This window comes from Megalobrama amblycephala, linkage group LG21 (genome assembly GCF_018812025.1).
Source record: "Megalobrama amblycephala isolate DHTTF-2021 linkage group LG21, ASM1881202v1, whole genome shotgun sequence".
NCBI lineage: Eukaryota > Metazoa > Chordata > Actinopteri > Cypriniformes > Xenocyprididae > Megalobrama > Megalobrama amblycephala.
Window position 1 is genome coordinate 15,743,045 of NC_063064.1, and position 25,071 is coordinate 15,768,115.

General features: G+C 38.7%; 2 protein-coding genes across 8 annotated transcripts in view; one reads left to right on the forward strand and one right to left on the reverse strand.

Annotated features, from left to right (window-relative positions):
• Positions 1-25,071, reverse strand: part of fmoda (fibromodulin a) — a 104,014-nt gene that overhangs the window by 61,713 nt on the left and 17,230 nt on the right. The gene's annotated exons all lie outside the window — the stretch shown is intronic.
• il19l (interleukin 19 like) lies at positions 12,032-16,777 on the forward strand. 2 transcript variants are annotated; one of them, XM_048172466.1, is made up of 6 exons: positions 12,032-14,135; positions 14,258-14,436; positions 15,277-15,339; positions 15,477-15,629; positions 16,026-16,100; positions 16,361-16,777. In XM_048172466.1, the coding sequence occupies exons 2-6, from the start codon at positions 14,278-14,280 to the stop codon at positions 16,442-16,444; spliced, it is 534 nt and encodes a 177-aa protein (XP_048028423.1). In that variant the 5' UTR covers positions 12,032-14,135; positions 14,258-14,277; the 3' UTR covers positions 16,445-16,777. The 2 variants fall into 2 exon arrangements, with proteins under 2 accessions (XP_048028423.1, XP_048028424.1); XM_048172467.1 differs by lacking the exon at positions 12,032-14,135 and having other exon boundaries at positions 14,177-14,436.

Consider the following 25,071-nt stretch of genomic DNA (forward strand, 5'->3'; position numbering starts at 1 on the left):
ATTTATTTGAAAACAGATTAAACAACAATTAATACAAACAAAAACAGTGATACTGTGATTAATTTTATTTCTATCCCCCAAAAATATTATTCTTTCCTTTTGAATGGTAGTGTTTAATTTAAAACAGAGAAATGCTGCTGAACTTTTTTCTATGCATCATGAAATAAAAATATACTGTTTTCAACAGATAATAATAAAGTGCATCAAATCATCATATAATTGAAGGATATTTGAAGACTGTGATCTGAAAAAGCTTTGTCCAGGAATAAATTACACTTTACTATATATTCACATAGAAAACAGCTGATTTACATTGGAATAATATTTCACAATATTACTGTTTTTGTTTGAATTTTTAATCAAATAAATGCAGGCTTGGTGAGCAGAATTAGTAATTTAAAACAAAGGTGTCCCATTACCTTTTTCTTATCTACCAATAATCCTATGTAGCTAGTGGGCCACCCCATTATTTAATTAATCATATTTTAGTATTGGTAATATTGGTAATATTTTAGTACTCAAATGTTGAAATACATATATAGGCTAATGTAGTTAATTTAATACATATTTAATGTTTTTTTGTAAATAAATGTATAAATCAAATTAAACTTTCTATTGCCTTCCCCAATCTCATTTGCTTAAAGAAGTTATCACGTGACGAATCTGCATTTTTGATAATAATAGCCTATGGAACATACTGGTCGTCTGTAGTGTGGCGTGAATGGATATTTAGCGTTTGTTTTATGTCCTACAACTTCAGAGAAATCCTGAGCTAACCAAAATAAAGTCAGATGAAGATGCCAATGCCGTGTTTGTTGAATCCGGACCCGGACAATCTCATAAAGGTGATCTGACCAGCAGGACGTAGCGGTTGTAGCGGCTCTAGCATTAATGTCAGGAAGAGGACCATGTACATGCAAATGATATTAAATTTAGACAGAGCAAAACTTAAGCATAGATCTTATAATATATACTGCTTAATTGGCGATTTCCTGTAGGATTTACTAAATATGAAGTGTATGCCTGCTTATTGTGCGCCGTGCCCAACAAATATTTGTTTTAAAGCAGCGAGTAATTACAACTCCTTGAATTGTTTAGAAAAAAAACACACTTTGCCATTCTGTTGACAAACATGTTTATATGGCATTATTTGCAACGTGTTCATTGCAAACCGTTCAAAAATAGACGTAGCGCAATTCGCATGCGATGTATCTGATTGCCAAAACAACCTCTCGCTTGCTGCTGATCTATGTAATCATTCAGTAAAACCACTTGAATGGTACATAAAGTGTAGATTTGCAAGGTTACTATACAAATATCTCAAATAATGTAAGTGTGACTGACCAAATCGACTGGCTAGGTCCCCCCCTCCCTCCCCCTCAAGCTGAAACGTCAAGCAATAATACAATAATCAACTTTTAAAGTTTACTAAAACATCACAAACAACAAAGTGATTTTTTTTCTTCAGTATGTCTTTAATTCAGTCAGAAGAACTCAAATAATATAGATAACTGAAATAATAATTATTTCTTTTTATCGTGTGTGTGATTTTTTGTACTTGATGTTGAAATAGACAAAAAGACAAGAATAAACAATATTAATTTTAAACATAATCATGTTCCATTAGGGCTGGGACATGGATATCAGGTGCAGAAACTGCTGCTGCCAGACGGTTCCTCATAGCATCACCAGACATTACGTCTTGGGGTTCTGCATTATCTTCATCATCTTCATCATCATCATCATCATCGCTGATCACATCTTCATCTTCAATTATGTCACCATTGGCAAAGCACATGTTGTGAAGGATGACACAGCATGTCACAACAGTGGGTACAAAGTTGGGGTTCACCTCCAGAGCTTTGAAAAAAATTGACCTCCAGCGTGCTTTTAGCATGCCAAAAGCCCCCTTAACAACATACCTGGCCTTGGAGTGATGCCTGTTGTAGCGAGCTTCAACAGGGGTAGCAACAGGCTCTCGATAGGGGCTCATGATGCATATGGGTGAAGTCAGGCAGGGATACCCCCCATCTCCTAGGATTCACCGACCCTCAGGTGGGTACAGTTGTTTGCAATAGATTGCACTGTGTTTCAGGACCCTTGCATCGTGCACAGAACCAGGGAAGCCTACGCAGATATCCAAGAATTTTCCTTGGTGGTCACACACAGCCTGGAACTGTACTGAAAAGAACAGTTTCCTGTTGAAGTAACAGGCAGCGTCGACCGATGGGGGCTTTATACGTATGTGGCACCCATCAATGGCTCCAACTGCCACACTGAAAACAGGAGAGCCTGCCAGCCTGGCAAATCCTGCACCCACCTCCTCTAGCTCTTCACCTTGAGGAAGCCGAACTACTTTTCTTAGGAGGCCAAGGACAGCCTCACTGACCTTGTGCACGAGCCTGTGGACTGTGGTTCGAGGAATGTTGAAGGCTGAAGCAACCACTCTGTAGGATGCAGCATGGGCCAGCCAGTAGATGAACAATAGCACCTCTATTTCTTTCGACCATCCCTGCTGAACCTCATAGGGGATTGCATTTATTAGGTGCAGTATGGATGCCCTGCTGAGGCGCAGATCAGGGCGGAGGTCAGACTCCCCATCAAAATACAGCCTCAGGATGGGGACTGTGGCATTAATTTGACAATATGATGTAGGGTTTCCTCTCTACAAAACCACCGATAAACAATTTAGTGTCATGCAAGTCTCCTGTCTTTATTTTCAGCTGTACAATATGTATCTATAATATGCGTGTATACATAATTAAGCTTAAAGGGATAGTTCACCCAAAAATGAAGATTCTGTCATCGTTTACTCACTCTCAAGTTGTTCCAAACCTGTATACATTTCTTTGTTCTGCTGAACACAAAAGAAGAATATTTGTAACCAAGCAGTAAGGGAAAAATACTATGGCAGTCAATGGGGTGGAGAGATATCTTCTTTTGTGTTCAGCAGAACAAAAAAATTCATACAGGTTTGGAACAACTTGAGAGTGAGTAAATAATGACAGAATCTTCATTTTTAGGTGAAATATGAATGGGGTGATGAACTGATAAATCAAATTTTCCTTGAGCTTTTGACATATAAGAGGTCAATCAAGCTGTCAATTGAGAGCTGTAATAGTAAAAACGCGGTAAAAGAGAGTGTAATTTCAAATGGAAAGATGTTAGCCAATCACAGCAGTGGGCGTTTCCACTGAAGTCTCGCATCAGACACGCCCCTCAATACAGCGTTCAAACCAGAGGGCTAAAATCAGGGTAGCAAAAATGCCTTTTATTTCTAAATTATAAACAACTTTTGATGTAAAAAGCATACTGATATTATAAGTGCACCCCAGGAAACATTATAAAACAATATAACAACACAGTTCCTGACCCCTGTAGCGCCAACAGTGAAACTTTATTTATCAGTTCTCTCTCAGATATTAACAAAAACAAACAAACAACAAAAATTATTAACAAAATATTTAATATAATATTGTTGGATAGTATAAATTAATTTTAAGCATGGTGAACTTATCACAGTTTAATATAAAAACGGATAGGCAAAATGCAAATGTTTGAAAGTTTGCCATGTCGGCTATTGCATACATACAGAATTGTGCAAAAACATCAGCACCACTCTCCGCACATTACAGTTGTGAGCCGCAGATCTGCACAGACGTGCTCTTTCCTGTCTTGTCAATACACTGGTAAGCATTTGTAAAACAAATGTAATGAGCAATGTAGAGCACGGTGGGGATAAATAAAATGGCTAAATGTAATGTAGGAATGTTGATTGTCTGGATGATTGACAGCAGATGTAAGGACAAACGTAGGCTAATATGCGACAAATAGGTCTGTTAAATTAAGACGCAATTTTATTACGTGGTAGTGTGTCCCAAAACGTGCATACTATTCTGCTACCCACTCAAAAGTATGTACTTTTTGTGCACAGAAAGAGTACATACTTTTAGGGCGTAGTATAAGTAGGCGAATTGGGATGCAGCATGAGTCTCTTGTAGTGCGGGTGATTGCAGTGCTGATGATGTGCAGGTGGCGGTGATTAGTACTCTGGGGATTGAGTGCGCTGGTATTGGTGGACGGTGGAACCTGACGTGTCTGTGACAGTACCCCCCCCTCCCACGGCTCGCTCCTGAGGGCCGAGGACCCCGGCATGACGGTGGTCGTCCTCTTGGGCGTGGGGCAGGTCTGTCAGGATGGTTGGCGTGGAAAGCTTGCAGAAGATTGGGATCGAGGATATCATCTTTGGGGACCCATGAGTGCTCCTCGGGACTGTAGCCTTCCCAGTCCACCAGGTATTTCAGTAGACCACCACGGCGCCGGGAGTCCAGTATTTCACGAACCTCGTAGGCTGCACCGTCGTTGAGGATGAGTGGAAGGGGGGGCTCGGCGGCTGCCACGTCAGGTTCTGTGGAGGGAGAAACAGAAGGGTGGTGAGGTTTGAGAAGTGACACGTGGAAAGTTGGATGAATTTTGTATTGTGGAGGAAGTTGAAGGCGATACGTGATGGGGTTGATCTGTCTGATGATGGTGAATGGGCCAATGAAGCGGGGACTCAGCTTCTTGCAGGGCAGAAGCAGTCTGATGTCCCTGGTTGACAGCCAGACCTTCTGCCCCGGTTGGTAGGATGGAGCGTTGGAGCGCCGAAGGTCGGCTGTCATCCTGCATCTGCGCAGGGCTCTCTGCAGCTGGTGGTGAGCTGAGTCCCAAACCCTCTCGCTCTCCCGGAACCAGTAGTCGACCGCTGGAACATTGGAGGTTTCCCTGTCCCAGGGGAACAGTGGGGGTTGGAAACCGAGTACGCACTGGAAGGGTGTGAGTCCAGTAGATGGTTGCCTTAAGGAGTTTTGTGCGTACTCGGCCCAACCCAGATACTGGTTCCAGGAGTCCTGGTGGCCGTGACAGAAGGTACGCAGGAAGCGGCCGATCTCCTGGATCTTCTGTTCCGTTTGCCCGTTCGACTGAGGATGGTATCCTGATGACAGACTGACGGTCACACCCAGGAGGGATAGGAAAGCCTTCCAGACGCGAGAGATGAATTGGGTCCTCTGTCTGAGACGATGTCCTCGGGGATACCGTAGTATCGGAAAATGTGGTTAAACATGAGTTCAGCAGTTACCATAGCGGTAGGTAGACCTCTCAGGGGAATCAGACGACAGGCTTTGGAGAAACGGTCTACTACTACTAGGATGCATGTGTGGCCATCAGATGCTGGGAGATCCGTAATGAAGTCCACTCCCAGGTGTGACCACGGTCGCTCAGGAAAGGGCAGAGGATTGAGCTTGCCGGCTGGCAGATGGCGAGGGCTCTTTGAGATGGTGCACTCCCTGCAGCCCTGCACGTACCTTCTGACGTCACTGGCCATGTTGGGCCACCAGAAGCGCTCCTTAAGCAGCAAGAGGGTCTCATTGACCCCCGGGTGGCCAGTGCCAAGTGACGAGTGAGCAGAGTGAATGAGTGGAGTGTGTCCTGTCCGGGAGATGTACTGCAAGCCTTGGGGACAACCTGGCGGAGCGTTGGAGGAGGCATTGGAGGAGGGTAAGGTCTCTTCTGACCATTGAATGGGGCTCACAAAGATAGACTCTGGAAGGATAGTTTCAGGAGTTTCGTTCTTCTCATCTGGAGTGTGGAGACGGGACAAGGCATCTGCCTTAATATTCTTGGAGCCTGGGCGATAGGAGATGGAGAAGTCAAATCTGGAGAAAAACATGGCCCAACGAGCTTGATGGGGATTAAGTCTCTAAGCAGCCTTGAGGTATTCCAAGTTCTTATGGTCTGTCAACACTTGAAAAGGATGTTTGGCACCCTCCAGCCAATGCCTCCATTCCTCTAGGGCAAGCTTGACGGCCAGGAGCTCGCGGTCACCAATGTCATAGTTGACCTCCGCCGGGTTGAGCTTGCGGGAGAAGGCGCATGGGTGGAGTCTACTTGGCGTCCCCTGCTGCTGAGATAATACCGCTCCCACTCCTGTGGTGGAGGCGTCCACCTCTACGACGAATGGCAGGTCTGGATCGGGATGGACGAGGAGGGGAGCGGTGGTGAAGGCATGCTTGAGGGCTTCGAAGGCGTTGGTGGCTTCCTGGGACCAGGACAGAGACTTGGGCTGATGGCGGAGAAGATTGGTGAGTGGGTTGACAATAGAACTGTAGTTTTTGATGAAGCTGCGGTAGAAATTGGCGAAGCCTAGGAAGCGTTGGAGTTCTTTTATGGTGGAAGGAGTGGGCCAGGACTTGATTGCTGCCACTTTCCCCTCGTCCATCCGGATCCCACTGTGATCAATTATATATCCCAGGAAGTGGACAGAGGGCTGGTGGAAGGAGCACTTTTCTGCCTTAAGGAAGAGATGGAATTGGCGTAAGCGTTGGAGGACCTCCGCAACGTGGTGGCGATGTTCGGCCAAGCTCCAGGAGTATATGAGGATGTCGTCAATGTACACCAGTACAAACTTGTGGAGGAACTCCCGGAGCACCTTGTGGATGAAATCCTGGAATACGGAGGGGGCGTTGACCAGGCCATACAGCATTACCAGATATTCGTAATGGCCGGTGGGCGTAACGAAGGCGGTCTTCCACTCGTCCCCCTCGCGTATCCAAGTGAGGTTGTACGCGCTGCGGAGGTCCAGCTTAGTGAACACAGTAGCACCACGGAGATGTTCCAGGGCCGCTGGGACGAGGGGAAGTGGGTACCGGAACTTGACTGTATTCTTGTTCAGGGAGCAATAGTTTATGCAGGGCCGCAAGCCTCCGTCCTTTTTCGCCACGAAGAAGAAGCTCGAAGCAGCAGGGGAAGTAGACGGGCGGATGTATCCTTGGTTAAGGGCCTCTTCGATGTATTCCTCCATGGCCTTCTCCTCCGGTACAGAAAGGGGGTAGATTCTTCCCCTAGGCACTGGCTCACCCGGTAACAGATCGATGGCACAGTCCCATGGCCGGTGTGGAGGCAGCTTGGAGGCTTGTTGCGGGCAGAAGACGTCGCTGAAGGGGGCGTAACAGGATGGAATATCCACTGAACGTTTCTCAATGGGGCTTTCGATGGAGGTGGTACAGATGGAGATGTCTCTGGAGCGTGGAGACTTGAGAACAGGAACCTCGGAGAAACAGTTGGAGAAGCAGTGTTCGCCCCACTTCAGGATTTCGCCCGTGCGCCAGGAGATGGTAGGGCTGTGCTGCTCCAGCCACAGGCACCCTAGAACCATGTCAGCAGTGGAATCCTCCAGAACCAGCAGATGGATGTCTTCTATATGCAGAATACCCACACGAAGATGAAGGGGACCCACACATTGGCTGATCTTCTTGCGACTCAAGGGTTTGCCTGTGATGGAGTGGACTTGATAGATAGTTGGAGAGGGCGAGGTTTTGAGCTTGAGTTGTCAGCAGAGGGAGCCGGAGATGAAATTTCCTGCTGACCCTGAATCGAGGAGCGCCACCACTGGAACAGATACATCAGCAGCAGTAAGGGTTACAACAGTAGTGAGTGGTTTCATCTTTTTAATGGAGGGAATGATGGCACTCACCATGGGACGAGGAGGACGGATTGGGCATGCGGAAAGTACATGCCCAGGAGCACCACAATATAAACATAGGTTCAGGGTCAGCCTTCTTTGACGCTCTGTAGGTGAGAGACGGGAATTGTCGAGTTGCATGGGTTCGCTGGCTGGTTCTGGGGAGCTGACGGGTTCGGACCGACGGAGGAGGATGTTGGGAAGTGGCTGGCCCTGGTGTTCTTCGAGACACGACTGCATACGAGAGCCTACGCGGATGGCAAGCTGGATGAAGCGTTCTAGGCCGATGGAATCCTCGTATGCAGCTAGATGCAACCGCATTCTGGGTTCCAACCCCTGACGAAAGGAGGTGATGAGGGCTTGTTCGTTCCATCCGCTGGTGGCGGCTAGCGTTCTGAACTGCAAGGCATAATCATTCACAGACTTGGATCCTTGTTTAAGATTATAAAGTTTCTCACCAATTGATGAATCTGAGAGGGGTTTGCCGAAGACCTCACGGAAGTGAGAGACGAAGGATGCATAGGATTGAACAACGGAGCCTTTCTGTGTCCAGAGGGAATCCGCCCAGCGCAACGCTTTACCTTGCAGTTGAGAGATGATAAACACTATCTTTGCCGTGTCCGTGGGGTAGAGATGCGGTTGCGTCTCCAGGACCAACTCACATTGCAGGAGGAATCCGCTGCAGTCCTCCGCCGATCCTGAGTAGGGCGCTGGTTTGGCCATGGGACTGGCGTGAACCGCAGGTGAAGGTGAAGGAGCGGTGGATGCGGAAGCAACGGTGGATGCTGGTGATGGTGGCTGTGTTTGTGGGGTGAGTGCTCGGCGCAAGGCGTCCACAAGCTCTTGAAATGGGTCCGTTAAACTCATGCTGATATCCAGTTGGTAAGGCCTGGTCTTCTGTTACAACAGAGACGGCACGGAGGCAGATGTAAAAAGCAACAAGGATGTTTTATTGATATCAGCAGAGATGCAGGTGAGTATATAGCAATGATGATAGCAGAATGAGTGGCAGAGAGATAATACTGTCCTTTTGTTGATTATAGAATGGAGAATGAAGACGACGCTGGAGACTGGAGACTGGGAACACACACACTGAAGGGAAGGCATGCAAGGAAGACTGGAGACGTTGGAGACAGGTAAGTATCGAGCTGGAGTCCTTAACTCCCTGAGGTCTGAAAACGAGCCGGCGCGTTTTGCAGGATTTTTTTCACATTGCAGCAAAACAGACTTAAAATACTCCATCATTTCTTGTCATAGAGACATAAGTAATATATCAATTGAAACTATAGAATGTCTTCTTTTATTTGTGTACACTCAGAGTAAAAACACAATGTTGTGCTTTTTGTAAAATAAAGAAAACTAACATGATGCGTGATCTCTCCTCTCCCTCTGAACGGAGTCCAATCTGATAGTTCTCAGAAAATGAACTGTAACTTATGAATACTAATGACAAAAAAAATGACACTTACGTCTAAAGAAACATTGAAATGTCAGGTTTTAAATCATGCAAGTCAAATCGAAAACAAACATTCTGTGTTTATGTAATCTGTATGAAAAGAGAGCCATGTCAGAAGTCTGTGATTCAGCTCATTATCCGCTAATGCGGCCACGCCCACGGAGCCAGCGCTATTCAGACGCAAATTCAGAGACAATACATGCATTCATCGTCTCAATCATGTATTTATTGTCTTGAAAAGTGTTTATTTGGATGTTAAAGCAATGGTTAGCGATCTCTAGAAGACATGCCGTTAGTTCCTAGTTCCTTTTCTTCTTTATATGAATTTGTGGCCTAAAGGTGTACAGAGAGCGCCCTCCGGCTGCAAGTATGAATTAAAAACACCATTCCTGAAATGTCCTCTTCTTCTTTAGAATAATTTGTGGACTAAAGGTGTACAGAGAGCGCCCTCCGGCTGCAAGTATGAATTGAAAACACAGTATCCAGCACTCATAGTGATGACAATAAATATTACTTCTCAGCTCATTACCCACTATGCGGCCACACCCACGGAGCCAGAAAATTGACATAAATATATAAGAATCCATCAATATTTCTCCAAATGTGCATGCTTTTAAGCTAAAAGCTTAGTGAATTTGTGGACTATATGAAATGCCATAGAGGTAACATAATTGTTCAGACACTTTGCATCACAGAAATGCATTATATTTTAAAGAATATAATAGAATACCATTATTTTCAATTGTAATAATATTTCACAGTATTGCTGTTTATGATGAGCTGAGACATTATTACAGAGGGTTTTTTTCACAGCCTACCTGACTGAAAGGCCTCATTAATATGCAAGTCATTTCAGGTCATTATTATGTGATTCTTTTGTCTTCTCGGGTGTAAATGGCCCATTATTCATGCAGATTCACACCTCCACGCATACTATGTTTCTTGACAAAAAGTGTCTTACAAAAACTAAATCAATATATTGTTTTATATGAAGGAGTAGGCAGCATCATTTTTACATAATTCTGAAGCAAAAACTCTAGTCTACAACCTCCAATACCCAAAAGTCTTGTGAACACAGATTTAATATACTTTTTTTGGCCTTATTTCAGTGACTTAAGTTTTTTGTTTTTTCAATAACCACGCATAAACATTATTCCTTCAAAAATACAAACATGTACATACATGTTCCTCACATATTATTGTAGCCTAGTTTGTGCTGAATACAGTGTAATGACACTTTTGTCATTTATATGTTTATGGACAACTGAAAAAAGCACAAATGTCAGGGCATGTCAAAACTTCTCCAAGTCCCAAATCAGCCTCAGACTCCAGAGGGTTAAGGTAAGCATTCATGTGACTGAAGTGCAAACGAGACCAGACAGTGAGTGTGTGTGAGTGTGAGTCTCTTGTAGTGCGGGTGATTGCAGTGCTGATGATGTGCAGGTGGCGGTGATTAGTACTCTGGGGATTGAGTGCGCTGGTATTGGTGGACAGTAGAACCTGACGTGTCTGTGACAGTGACGTACTGTGCTACAGACAACTAGTGTAGTTACAATTAGGGCTGGGCGATATATCGCATGCGATTCTCACGCGCATTTCGTCAGTAAAGCCGGTTCCCTGATTACCTCTAAATCGCCATCACCTGCTTTAAAATGGAGCGCCTTTTAATAGACAGAGCCGTAGTTCACTGATAAGCCACGCAAAATCGGGTTCATTATCGAAGTCGATTCATCTTCGATACTGAACACGATTTTGCGTGGCTTCTCCGTGAACTACGGCTTTGTCTATTAAAAGGCGCTCCATTTGAAAGCAGGTGATGGCGATTTAGCAGTAATCAGGGAACCGGCTTTACTGACGAAATGCGCGTGACAATCGCATGCGATATATCGCCCAGCCCTAGTTACAATGAATAAACTGTAAGAAGTATACTGATCTATAGGAGTAGACTAGAGATTTGATGAAAAGAATGATTAACAGGTGAATAATGTAACTACTGTGTAGTTCAAAATGTCCTTAATGTGCCTGTGTTTTTAAAGTACTGTGTGTAGTCCTGCCTTCATCTTGTGTCAATATTTCTATATAAATAAATATGTAGGGGAAAAAAATTCTATTCAAACATACTTGCACCTGCTATATTCCACACTTCATATAACATAAAAATACAATAAAACAATAATAAATGGAGCAATTCCAACAGGATCCTCACGCCATCCTCGCACCACCAAGAAGACAAACATTTCCAAAGCCAAGTGTACCCAGCACAAAAGAAAATTGTGTCTATAGCGACATCTTGTGGTAAACTATTATCAAGTACAGTACATTATATTTAGTAAATTAATCTTTAAGGCCCAGTTTCACAGACAGGGCTTAGATTACACCAGGATTAGGCCTTAGTTCAATTAGGGCATTTAAGTAGCTTTTATAAACGTGCCCATAAAAAACATTACTGGTGTGCATCTTGAGACAAAACAATGCCAATTGCAAAACAATAAATTGAATTCAGTTAAAGGGATAGTTCACCCTGTATAAATTTCTTTGTTCTGCTGAACACAAAGGAAGACATTTGGAAGAATATTTGTAACCAAGCAGATCTCGCCCCCATTGACTACCATAGTATTTTTTTCCTACCATGGTAGTCAATGGGGGCGAGATCTGTTTGGTGCCAAACATTTATTCAAATATATTTCTTTGTGTACAGCAGAACAAAGAAATTTATACAGGTTTGGAACAACTTGAGGGGGAGTAAATGATGAAAGAATTTTCATTTTTGGGTGAACTATCCCTTTAAAACAGCTCAAACATGCATTTTAGTCTAGGACTATAGCTTAAAGGGTTAGTTCACCCAAAAATGAAAAATTCTGTCATTAATTACTCAACCTCATGTCGTTCCACACCCATAAGACCTTCGTTCATCTTCAGAACACAAATTAAGATATTTTTGATAAAATCTAATAGCTCAGTGAGGCCTGCATTGCCAGCAAGATCATTTCCTTTTTCAATGCCCAGAAAGGTACTAAAAACATATTTAAAACTAAAACTAAAAAAATTTAAAAGTTCATGTGACTTCACTGGTTCAACCTTAATATTATAAAGCAACGAGAATACTTTTTGTGCGCCAAAAAACAAAATAACAATATCTAATCTAATACAACATCTGGTGATGGGCGATCTCAAAACACTGTTTCATGAAGCTTCGAAGCTTAACAAATCTTTTGTTTTGAATCAGTGGTTCGGAGCGTATATCAAACTGCCAAATGTTCATTAAAAATCAGGTTCATTAAAAAGACAATTTCTTCAGTTCAAAATATCATGGAATGACGTTATGAAACGTGATGAAGTAAAAAGTATGACATTATGCTTTGGAATGTTGTGAAGTGAAAGAAAAGTTTCCCAAAATAAAAATACTCAGGTAAAGAACAGATACTTAAGAATAAAAGTAAAAACACTTTGTCGCTGTCCACCACTGTGTCCTATAAAGAGTCACTTTGGATGAGTATAAACCTATACATATTGCTTCCTTATTGCTGCTCCATTTAATGTCACTATAATTGAGAAAATATATATTAAAAAGTGTAACTGAAATGTAGATAGAAATGGATAAATGTGGAAATCATAATCACAAAGTGAACCACTGAAATTATGTTTCAGGTCCCCAATTTAGTGATGACTGACATAAAACAACCAGGAACATTTTTATATCCAGTAACAATAAATTATTACAGTGTTCTGGTTATCTTCCTGCTCAATTATTGCAAATTAATTTAGTGTTTCAACATCTTCATATTTTAAACAATGAATTAAAATATTTCACATATTCATTTCCTCCTTCCTGTGCAAAGAATTCTTACGACAGTCAGTTACCTATTTCAGAGGTTTGATTAGCAAAAATCCAGAGCAACCTTTGTTAGGAAGGACAAAAATAAAACACTGCCTGCAGCATCAGGAAACAGAGCAAGGAAGATCTGAACTTATTTCCTGCCAATGCCATCCAACAGTACCAGAAATTATTAAAGAAAAGCGTTCTATTAGATCATGGTGTGTACTTTCAAAGCTGAGCAATGCTCGTCACATGATTATGAAATTACCAGTAAACAAACATGATTATATAACACAACAATGTAGTGGCATGCACAGGGTACCCCTTGGCTATTACCCCCAGGAGGGCGATTTGAATTGGAACACGATTTGAACCGAGGGGAACGGAATGCCAACCCACCACCCCCACCTGGACTCGGAACTCACTTTTGCCTCTAGCCCAGCGGAGGTCTGTGCACGCCACTGCAACAATGTCTGTAAGAAATCTGCTGTCCTGTTCAGGAAAAAAAAAAAAAAACTAATTCATTTTTGGTCACTAGAGAAAATTTTGTTTACGTAAGCTGCACTGAAAGGTGTAAAAAAAAAAAAAAACATTATGACACGACTGAAAAGGAAACTTCTATCTGCCTTTATCAGATGAAATGAACACAGTCAGCCTTTATCAGATTAAACGAACACATGCAATGATGTAGAGATGGTGGTAGAGTGACAATTATGCTCTGAGCTGGTAAACTAAACATCCTAGGTTCAAATTTTAGAAGCTATTTGAACTGAACAGTTATTACTCGACCGAGCCCCTAATACCCAGGAGCCGCAGGTGTACAGTAAGCTGCCTTAACAGAAAAAAAAAGAATAACCAAATGAGGGGATAAAGTAGTGTGTGGTCTTTCTTCCTCATTAGTAATTATGTAGTTTATTATTCATAAATATATAAATGGAGGATCATGTGACCCTGAAGACTAGCTGAAAATTCAGCTGTCATCACATTACTGTATTTTTGATACAGCCTTGGTGAAGAAAACTTCTTTCAAAAACATAAAAAAATCTTACCAACCCCAATATTGACAAGATATATAATTGCTCAACTACAAAGCATAACATGTTACTACAGGTACTGTAACATTATGTGCGTCAGTAATTGTTTGAACGGAAGTCTTTCATCATTTCATGTCAATTCCCATAGTGACGAATTAAAAATCTTGCAAAGACATTCACTTCCTTTTACAGTAATGGGAGGTAGAAGATAATCAAGGAATACCTGCCAAAATTCCCCTCATTCATGTCCCACTATAAGAGCACCTGCCATCACCATGCAGAGGTGCACATCATTCCATGAAGAAAACACTCCTTGGACCTCACTAGGTAACAAAACATAACATATAGCATATATATTTTATACTAGAACAGACTGATATAGCTCATACAGTATCATTTTATGTAGCACATACATGGTTGTGTTTGACTGTCTTTTCTTCATTTCCCAGGCTGAACTGTCAGAAGCATAATGAAGGACTTGTTTATCATCTATAGCATGTTTGTATGCATCATGCTGTGTGGTCTATGGGACAAGGCCCAGGGTCGGAGGCTTCACTTGGGCAGTTGTAATGTGAACATTCATACCCATGAACTCAGGCACCACTTCCAGCACATTCGTCATGGCATGGTAAGCACGCTTACAGTCTAGCCTTAGTCATGCATTAGTTTCAGCGTTTCCTTCTGTTAAAATATCTGGTAGCGGTTTGATGCAAGCTAAACGTATATAAATAGCGCCTAGTCAATTTTCCACCATAACAATGACGTCACTGGTGATGTCAATGGGTTTTCTTGACAGGTTTGACAAGTCATCCAACAGGTTATTGATTTTAGCTATTTCATTCTTCTTGGCAAGACATGCTTGTTTTGTTTCAGTTTTGAGTTTAACATGCCAATGACTTAAGCATGACAAAGGAAAAATTAATGGCTAACACTTTACAATAAGGTCTCGTTTGTTAACATTAGTTAATGTATTAACTAACATGAATTAACAATAGTACATTCGTTGCAGTATTTATTAATCTTTGTTCATGTTAGTTAATAAAAATACAGTCCTTCATGTTAGTTTATACTGCATTAACTAATGTTAACAAATACAACTTTGGATTTTAATAATGTATTAGTAAATGTTGAAATGGACACCAACTAAGATTAATAAGTGCTGTAGAATTATTGTTAATTCTTAGTACATGTTAACTAAAGTAGTTAACTAATGAAATCTTATTCTAAAGTGTTACCAATGAATGAAAGGAATAGCTTAGCTAACACGTGGAAACTCTTGGCAATGTGTTCAGCTCTTCGTCAGGGTGACGAATCATTTCCCTGGCAAAAACAGAGCAAAAAATTTACATGCAAGCAACATCAAACAAAGCCATTTTTAAAGTGGCCTCATTTTTATTGTGTCTGTGGTTTGAGGTTATGTAGTGATTACAACAATAATGAAATCTGATAACATCTTTTGTTTTGACAGATTTCAGGAGATGATCACAAGGGAATCAGATTACTTAGAAAAGACGTTATGAACAGTTTACAGGTAACATTTTTAAATGTTTTTTCAAAGTGTCTGCAGCATCATAACCTTTGTAGTATCAACTGATCAATTAAAATGTGCCAGATATTACTAAGGCTGTCAAAAAAAATCTATGATTTATGTATCTTCGCCATTTTTAGGCTACAGAAAGCTGCTGCTTCCTCAGGCAGCTCCTACACTTTTACATGGATAAGGTCTTTATCAGCTACACCAGCAGTCAATCCCTACATCACAGAACCACCAGCGTCCTGGCCAACTCCTTCCTCAGTATCACCAAGGATCTGCGAGTGTGTGTATGTACAAGATACTAGACACTACTCAAAGTTAAAAGATGTTTTTCAAACTGTAGCAATTGTAAGACTGGAAAACAAATGGGAAAAGTCCTGCATACTGTCGTAACTCGCAAATATTTTTTACAAAGGTCAAGGTCAAAGACCTCCTTTGGCCATTTGAATGGCATCAGAAATCCCAGGTCTTTGACTAAAACATTGCTTAGTAATAACAATTTGTAAGCGGCAATATTTTGTGGCACTTTTACGAAAGCGCAAGGGTTGATTACTAATAAATAAAAAAATAAGCAAATTTTAAATGAAAAAAAGTGTACTGAATATTGGTGGGGCAGTTGTAAGCACAATAATACAGATAGAGACATTAACTTAACCATGTGATGTTTTCTGTCTATCCAAAAGCATGCCAGTGCACACTGTGAGTGCAGTGAAGATGCCAGACTAAAGCTCAAAGGTATTCAAACCATGTACGACAAGGTAAGAGACATAATTCACTAACAGGACACATTATAATTAGGCCTGTAAAAAGCTTCACAGACTTTTAACACCCATTATTCATAAATGTATTCCCTTTAATTATGATTATTAAATATTTTTGTTAATCTGACAATATGTATAGTCTCAGCTAAGTTTAACATATTTTAACATATTTAAATACATTCCACCAAATTCTACTGAATTTTTCCCCACAATCACATAAAATGAAAGAAAAAAATAACTTTCTTTTTGTCTCTCAGCTTGATCAGGCAGCAGGAGCCGTGAAGGCTATCGGAGAGCTGGATTCACTAATTGAATGGCTAGAAAGTTTCCAACACCACTGATAATAGACCAAGACCAATCTTAAGTGAAGCTAGATATTTATTGTATTTATAAAGCAATTTGACTTTAAAAACATGAAACTCCATTCTGGAAAGGAGATGCCTTGGAATAACTGCAGATTACTTTTTCAGTATTTGTTTCCTTGCAGTTTATGTGAGAATAATTTATTTATGCAGGCCTAATTAACTACATTTTGGGCCATATTTCTAAGCATATTTGCATGATGCATAAATGTCATGCTGCAAAGTAGACCTTTGAGGTCAGTTTTTGATCTGTGTTTTGGATACATTTTTTTATTGTATTTATGTCTTCATAAAAATGTATAATATATAAAATAAAGATATATTTAAATTATTGTGTGTCACCTGTTTTTCCACAAAATCGATTCAGATTAATTGGGACACATTATAAGTCACTCAAGAAATTATGTTTCATATGTGGAGTTTCACCTAGTCAGAGTAAACATAAGTAACCATATGTTTGTCATGTTTATCCTAAAACGAAACACCCTGATGCTAAAAAGCTACAGCGTTAATTTTTCACACGTCATCACTCAGTGTTTTCTGAGAGACCTCTTTATCAGGTGGCAGAAACACACACAGCATTTATCACTGACTTTCAATTTAGGTAACAAGTTTACAGCTATTCATTTCAGACATGCCTCTGCTGATGTCTCTTTAGATACACCACGTCAAATTCAGACTTAATTCTTAATAGAGTCTTCACAGCAAAACCAGTGGTAAGAAAGGGGAAAAAAAATATGAATCACACAAAACATCTGTTAAATGTTACTGTACGGCTGAATTCCGAATAGCATTCGACCATACTAAGAAATAGAGGAAGATAATAGTAGGGGTATTATACTAGTGTACTTAACATTAGGGGTGTGCCTGAAGTCGAATACCTTTTTCGGAAAAGCACTGATATTAAACGAATAACGAATTCTATCGTATAATAGTAAAAGTAGAAGACACAGTCTTCAAAAGATTCAAAACAGATATAGTCAACAGATGAGCCAGGGAATAGCACGAAATTATACATAACCTCTAAAAGCTACGCTATGAGTGTGTGAAGTGAATGAGTGTAGGGATGTCACGATTCCTCAAATAAATTAGAATACTCTAGGATTAAAAATCCTCATTTGCTATTTACCCATGTCGAGTAACTAGCAAAATACCGTAAGTGGCGTATCCACGTTCACAAAAACAAAACAAAAATAATGACTTTATTCAACAATATACTCTCTTCTGTGTCATTCTCTTACGCTGTTTACATTCAGTGCTTCCACGTCAGAACAGCAAGTTATTATTGGCCGGAACCTGCGTCAGCATCACACGCATACGTCGTGCTGCTCACGTGAACAGCGTCGGCCAATCCTGAGCATTATTAAAATCAAAAGCAACTTTCAACTACGGAATATTTTATTTCATCTTCCATGTTCACTAATCAGCTATTTTATATAGAGTTAGACTCCTCTTATTTGAGGTTGTGGATGATTGTCCTGGCATAACTGTTACTCTGAGGAAAAAAGACTCCCTCCCTCCCCCCTTTTAACATTTTTTGTTATTGTATTAATTAGAAGATATGTCAATATTTATTTATCAGGATCGGGATCGTGAAAGGACAGCAAAGCACGCTATGTCAAAGCACTACATAGGAGGATATCGGCTCTGACAATTAGAAGTTATTTAAAGAAATATTATACTTATAATAAGGAACTATTTTATGAGTTATAAATGGCATATTTCTTAAATTAAAACTATGAAGGGAACACAATTACATTTAAACAAACACGTCAGCTCTAGCGCATATGTCATTATGCAACATAGTTTGTGCTCCAGACTGTCATGGACACAGGACCATTTGTCAAGGCTGTAGATTAGTGGTAAAAATGTTGTAAATAGTTTTCAGTTTCTTGCATAGACTGACCTTTTCACTTCTTAAGACCTCAATGAATCATCATCATGCTTTTCCTGAATCTCAAAATGATGGCACACACTAACTTCCATTATATGAATCACAGAGGACCATGGTTTCAGAGGACATGACAGGATGAAGGTGAAGAAAAGCCACTTTAATACACTTATATATTTACCTATGCAAACTGCTTACTAATGATAATAATAACATATTCCACCTAAATGTGAAGTGATCAATCATAATTCAAAATTCTGCTTTAAAAGTGTTACAGCTTAAATACAAATAAATACTGAATAAATGGAAAATTTAAATTAATTTCTGATAAATCAACAGGAAGTGCCAATAAGGCCTGTAGACTTCGTTGTGACCTTCAGATATAAAATGTAATTGTTAGTATATTTGTGTTTTGGTATATTTATTTGGTATATTTATAACAAAAACTAAAACAAAACAACAAAATATAGATTTGGTTGCTGTGAAGTCAATAATATAGTGATATACTATGATTTGGTAGATTTTCTATTCATAGAGCAACATTAAAAAATAAATATCTCATTCATAACTTGTTGATGTTGATGCTGTAATCTCTTATGCAAGGCTAAGTAAATTATAATAAGGAACTATTTTATGAGTTATCAATGGCATATTTCTTAAATTAAAACTATGAAGGGAACACAATACATTTAAACAAACAGCGTCAGCTCCAGCGCATATGTCATTATGCGACAAAGCTTGTGCTCCAGACTGTTGTGGACACAGGACCATTGTCAAGGCTGTAGATTAGAGGTAAAAATGTTGTAAATGTTGTAAATAGTGTTCAGTTTCTTGCATAGACTGACCTTTTCACTTCTTAAGACCTCAATGAATCATCATCATGCTTTTCCTGAATCTCAAAATGATGGCACAGACTAACTTCCATTATATGAATCACAGAGGACCATGGTTTCAGCTAAAAATCTACATCTTGGATGGCCTGAGAGTGAGTAAATTAACAGCAAATTTTCATTTTTGAGAGAACAATCCCTTTAAATACTTTCAACAAGTCTCTTTAGTGACCTCTATTAGCCAGTGGTGGTGTTAAAGTTTGCAAAAATGGAGCAGGAGTTTTGCTGGTATAGGATATGATAGATTTAGAGTAATGAATGTCTTTACATGACAGGATGAAGGTGAAGAAAAGCCACTTATGTTACTTATTTACCTATGCAAATTGCTTACTAATGATAATAACATATTCCACCTAAATGTGATCATATCAATCATAATTCAAAATTCTGCTTTAAAAGTGTTACAGCTTAAATACAAATAAATACTGAATAAATGGAATATTTAAATTAATTTCTGATAAATCAACAGGAAGTGCCAATAAGGCCTGTAGACTTCTTTGTGACCTTCAGATATGAAATGTAATTGTTAGTATATTTGTGTTTTGGTATATTTATTTGGTATATTTATAACAAAAACTAAAACAAAACAACAAAATTTGGATTTAGTTGCTGTGAAGTCAATAACTTTGTGATATACTATGATTTGGTAGATTTACTATTCATAGAGCAACATTAAAAAATAAATATCTCATTCATAACCTGTTGATGTTGATGCTGTAATCTCTTAAGCAAGGCTAAGTAAATTATACAGTATTAGGGTGAATGATACAGTCTTACCAAATTAAGAGATATGATTTGTAGGAGAGAAGACATCTTAACGTCATGGAGAAACATTCACACATGCACGACATTCAAATATTTCAAAGTCTTCCGGTGACAGTGAAACAGATGATTTATTCCATTCTGATGATGGAACTAGAAACGTGCGTTACATAGCTGACTTGGCTTGAATTTCATGATTCACTTTCATAGCAGTTTAAAAAAAAAAAAAAAAAAAAAAAAAGTGAATTAGTGAATTTACTGAAACCAGCTCAGCATAACAGGAAATTTCCTGCATTTTAGTTTTTGCTGATCAATTAACACGTAAAATAAAAAAAAAAAAAAAAAAAAAAAAAAAAAAAAAGCATGCTAGGCAAAGCATTGCAGAGTATGACCCAAATGCCATTTGCAGTATTAAAAACACAGCCAGGGTCATAAAAAACACAAAATATTAAAAAAATATTCAACATGGTTTAAAATTTCTACAGTTTCAAAACATCTGTTTTGCATGTTCAATGTACAGTAGGTCACTCCTAACCAAAAGGGAAAGAACGCAGTACACTCAATACACTTCCTCTAAAACTTCCCAGGACAATGAGCATTTAAGTTGCATGCTAAGCACATCTGGTAGGTCACGATTGCACTAAATCTATGACCTTTCAAACCCTGAATAGTACCTGCTCTCTGCTATACTATTTGTCAATGAAACTTATGTCATACTTCTTGACACAGCATGGCATGATATTATACCAGCAACTGTAGACATGATATGATACACGTCTCTGAAACCTGATTATACCACTTCCTTAAAATCAAGCTCATGAGGGGTAGCTGTCACAAAAAAAGTTTTAGTTAAATGACACTAGCAGTTATGAACACAATTCAACTCAACTAGCAGAGTCAGATGCTGAGTCATTGACTGTTTTACATATTCATTTATATATATATACATGTATTCATACCGAACGGTTCACGGGGAAAGTTCCAAATGGAAGTGATCATACATATATATATATATATATATATATATATATATATATATATATATATATATATCATACACATAGTGTTGTCAAAAGTACCGGTACTTCGATACCAAGTCGGTACTGAAATTTTGAAAATGTGACGATACCAGCATTTCTGTAGTACCGGTAGTACCGAGAATCCAGGTATATTCGGTACCCACTGATAGGGCTGTGGCAGTATTTACTTGAATATGACACAAGTGAAGCACAAAGCTTTGTTTACAGAAGAAATAATAGGTTAGCAATCAAATGTGACATCGCAGCTACGGAAACATTTTGGTTAATGCCGAATAAGAGAGGTGCGTGAGTCCATACATTTAAGCTACGTATTCTGTTTTCCGAATCGCGCTCTGGTCACCTGATTAGCAGAGAATTTAACAATATTCCATTAGTTATTCCACTGAACATGGAATCTGTTTCTTTTCCCAAATTTTCACTCACGCAGGGGATTATACCGTTTCTTTCGTTCGCATTTAGGTCTATTATAGGCTATTCGCATTATTTACTGTGGTAAAGTAGAAAAAACACCGTAGGACAGAAACCTTTTTGCTTGCACGTCAGTTTCTATTTAACAGAGTTTGTGCTTGTTATTAGACTTTATAAGGCGCGTCAAATTTATTTGTATAGCGTGTTTCACACACCAGTGATTTTTACTTTCGTTTTCTCTGGCAGCGCTAAATCAAACATAGCCTGAATGTCTTGCCCCTGCGGAGGATAAAACACGCTCTTCAGACCTTTTACAACAAGTGTCAGTTGTTTGTAACATCAGGAGATAACGAAGATATCGTTAGAGAAATGGTTTCTTTCCTGCTCGTGTCCCACATCCCTCCCAAAGCGCAAAGCGGCTATATCAAAGTAATAATGGGACGCGTCTTTGTGTGGAAATAAAAAACGAATGCTTTTTGAAATAATATTCAACTTGGTAACACTTTACTTGAAGGGGTGTGCATAAGACTGACATGACACCTTCATAATCTTGACATGACACGTGTCATGAATATGAAGGAGGTTTTATGAATGTTTATGACAACTGTCATTAAGTGTCATTCGCTCAATTATGTCATTTTTAATGCAAAGATGACATTGTTTGAGATGTCTTTGTTACGACAACTTGACATAAACCAACACATCATAACCTGTCAGTGTCTTTGTCATGACAACTTGACATTAGCAAAACATCATAACCTGTCATAAACATGACATAGCAGATTAATTATCAAACTTAAAAAAACTACTTAGCTTTATGGGTTAACATTACATTACATTATTTTGGTAACACTTCAGTATAGGGAACACATATATAAACGATTAACTATGACTTTTCCCTCAATAAACTCTTAATTTACTGCTTATTATAGTTAATTGTTAGGTTTAGGTATTGGGTAGGATTAAGAATGTAGAATAAGATCATGCAGAATAAGGTATTAATATGTGCTTTATAAGTACTAATAAATAGCCAATATTTTAGCCATATGAATGCTAATAGTAATAAGCAACTAGTTAAAAGACCCTAAAATAAAGTGTTACCATTATTTTATAACAGTGTCATCTTTTTTACGAAATTTGAAATTGTCTATTATCTGACCTTCTGTTGGAGGAAACTTAAAAAAAAAAAAAAAAACATGAAATGAAAAATAGTCATGACGCTGTTATAAAATTATTTGTCAGAGTTTTGTCACTTAATGACATTTTAATGACAAGTTCAATTTGTACCACTGTACTTGAGCTCAAGATACATATTTATGACACTATTATAATGGCCTCATGACAGCCAATGTCAAAACCAACCACATGACAGTTTAATGTAATGTTAACCCATAAAGCTAAATAATGTCATGTTGTCATGACAAAGACACTGACAGGTTATGATGTATTGGTTTATGTCAAGTTGTCATAACAAAGACATCTCAAACAATGTCATCTTTGCATTAAAAATGACATAATTGAGCGAATGACACTTAATGACAGTTGTCATAAACATTCATAAAACCTCCTTCATATTCATGACACGTGTCATGTCAAGATTATGAAGGTGTCATGTCAGTCTTATGCACACCCCTTCAAGTAAAGTGTTACCTTTAACTTTCTTATTATTTAGGTTACAATTATTTACCGATATTTATTTAATAGTTTTACAGGCTGTAGTGTGTTGTTTCTCTGACGGAATAGCTCAAATAAACACGCACGTCTGTTACCCCTGTTGAAAAAACGAGCATATGCTGGTAAAGTAGGTTTTGAAGCTGGTATGCTGGTTTGAGCTGGTTTATGCTGGTCCAGGACCAGCTTAGGACTAGTATGGACCAGCAGGACCAGCTTCAAAACCTTCCTTACCAGCATATGCTGGTTTTTTCAACAGTACACAATGGATGTTTGAGCATTTAATTATTAAATTAATTATTTAATTTATTTCATTGAGGTAGCCTATATATACACACACAAACACACACACTCCAAATCATATTTAATGTTTTTAAAATAGGCTATATAAAATAGTAAAATAGTTCCAATAGATTTTACTGTGGTACCGAAATTGGTACCGAGAACCGTAAAATTTTCATGGTATCGGTACCGACTACTGGAATTTTGGTACCGTGACAACACTACATACACACAAATATATATATATATATATATATATATATGTGTGTGTGTGTGTGTGTGTATATATATATATACAGTACAGTCCAAAAGTTTGGAACCACTAAGATTTTCAATGTTTTTAAAAGAAGTTTCGTCTGCTCACCAAGGCTACATTTATTTAATTAAAAATACAGTAAAAACAGTAATATTGTGAAATATTATTACAATTTAAAATAACTGTTTTCTATTTGAATATATTTCACAAAGTAATTTATTCCTGTGATGGCAAAGCTAAATTTTTAGCATCATTACTCCAGTCTTCAGTGTCACATGATCCTCAGAAATCATTCTAATATGCTGATCTGCTGCTCAAGAAACATTTAATGTGTACAATTGTACAAAATATTTGTGTACAATATTTTTTTTCAGGATTATTTGATGAATAGAAAGTTTAAAAGAACAGTGTTTATCTTAAATCTAATCTTCTGTAACATTATAAATGTCTTTACTGCCACTTTTGATTGATTTAATGCATCCTTGCTGAATAAAAGTATTCATTTCTTTAATTTCTTTTCAAAAAAATAAAAATAAAAATTCTTACTGACCCCAAACTTTTGAACGGTAGTGTATAATGCTACAGAAGCTTTGTATTTCAGATAAATGCTGTTCTTTTGAACTTTCTATTCATCAAGGAATCCTGAAAAAAAAAAAGTACACAACTGTTTTCAACATTGAAAATAATCATAAATGTTTATTGAGCAGCAAATCAGCATATTAGAATGATTTCTGAAGGATCATGTGACACTGAAGACTGGAGTAACGATGCTGAAAATTCAGCTTTGCATCACAGGAATAAATTACTATCAAATATATTTAAATAGTACACAGTTATTTTAAATTGTAATAATATTTCACAATATTACTGTTTTTTACTGTATTTTTAATTAAATAAATGTAGCCTTGGTGAGCAGACAAAACTTCTTTTAAAAACATTAAAAATCTTAGTGGTTCCAAACTTTTGGACTGTACTGTATATATATATATATATATATATATATATATATATGTAACGGTACGCGTATACATACATAACGGTTCATGGGGAAAGTTCCAAATGGAAGTGATCATCCCTATGTGAGCATCCCATGTGCCATATGTAGCCGTTTGCAATGCACTTGGCAAAGAGAGCGGCGTAATTTCCTCATTATCTTCAGGTATATTCCCGTGACAACGCAGCGCTGGCATGAATAATATACAATTTATATTTTTTAAAAGTTATAAAACTTTTTAAAATATAAAATGTATGTTTTTATTTGCAACAATTAGGCTAAAAAGAAAAAATAATTATGCCGTTAAAACAGCGACATCTGCTGACGGACACTGGAACATCACAGGAATGCCAAGTGCATTCCAAACGGCTACATACGGCACGCGCGTGCCCTGCTCACATAGGGATGATCA

What these genes read in the sequence shown, in the direction of transcription:
- il19l (XM_048172466.1), top strand. Translation starts at nt 14,278, where the DNA reads ATGAAGGACTTGTTTATCATCTATAGCATGTTTGTATGCATCATGCTG. An exon ending in ACGTTATGAACAGTTTACAG is followed by an intron (nt 15,340 to 15,476) that starts GTAACATTTTTA and finishes CGCCATTTTTAG; the next exon opens with GCTACAGAAAGCTGCTGCTT. An exon ending in CCAAGGATCTGCGAGTGTGT is followed by an intron (nt 15,630 to 16,025) that starts GTATGTACAAGA and finishes TCTATCCAAAAG; the next exon opens with CATGCCAGTGCACACTGTGA.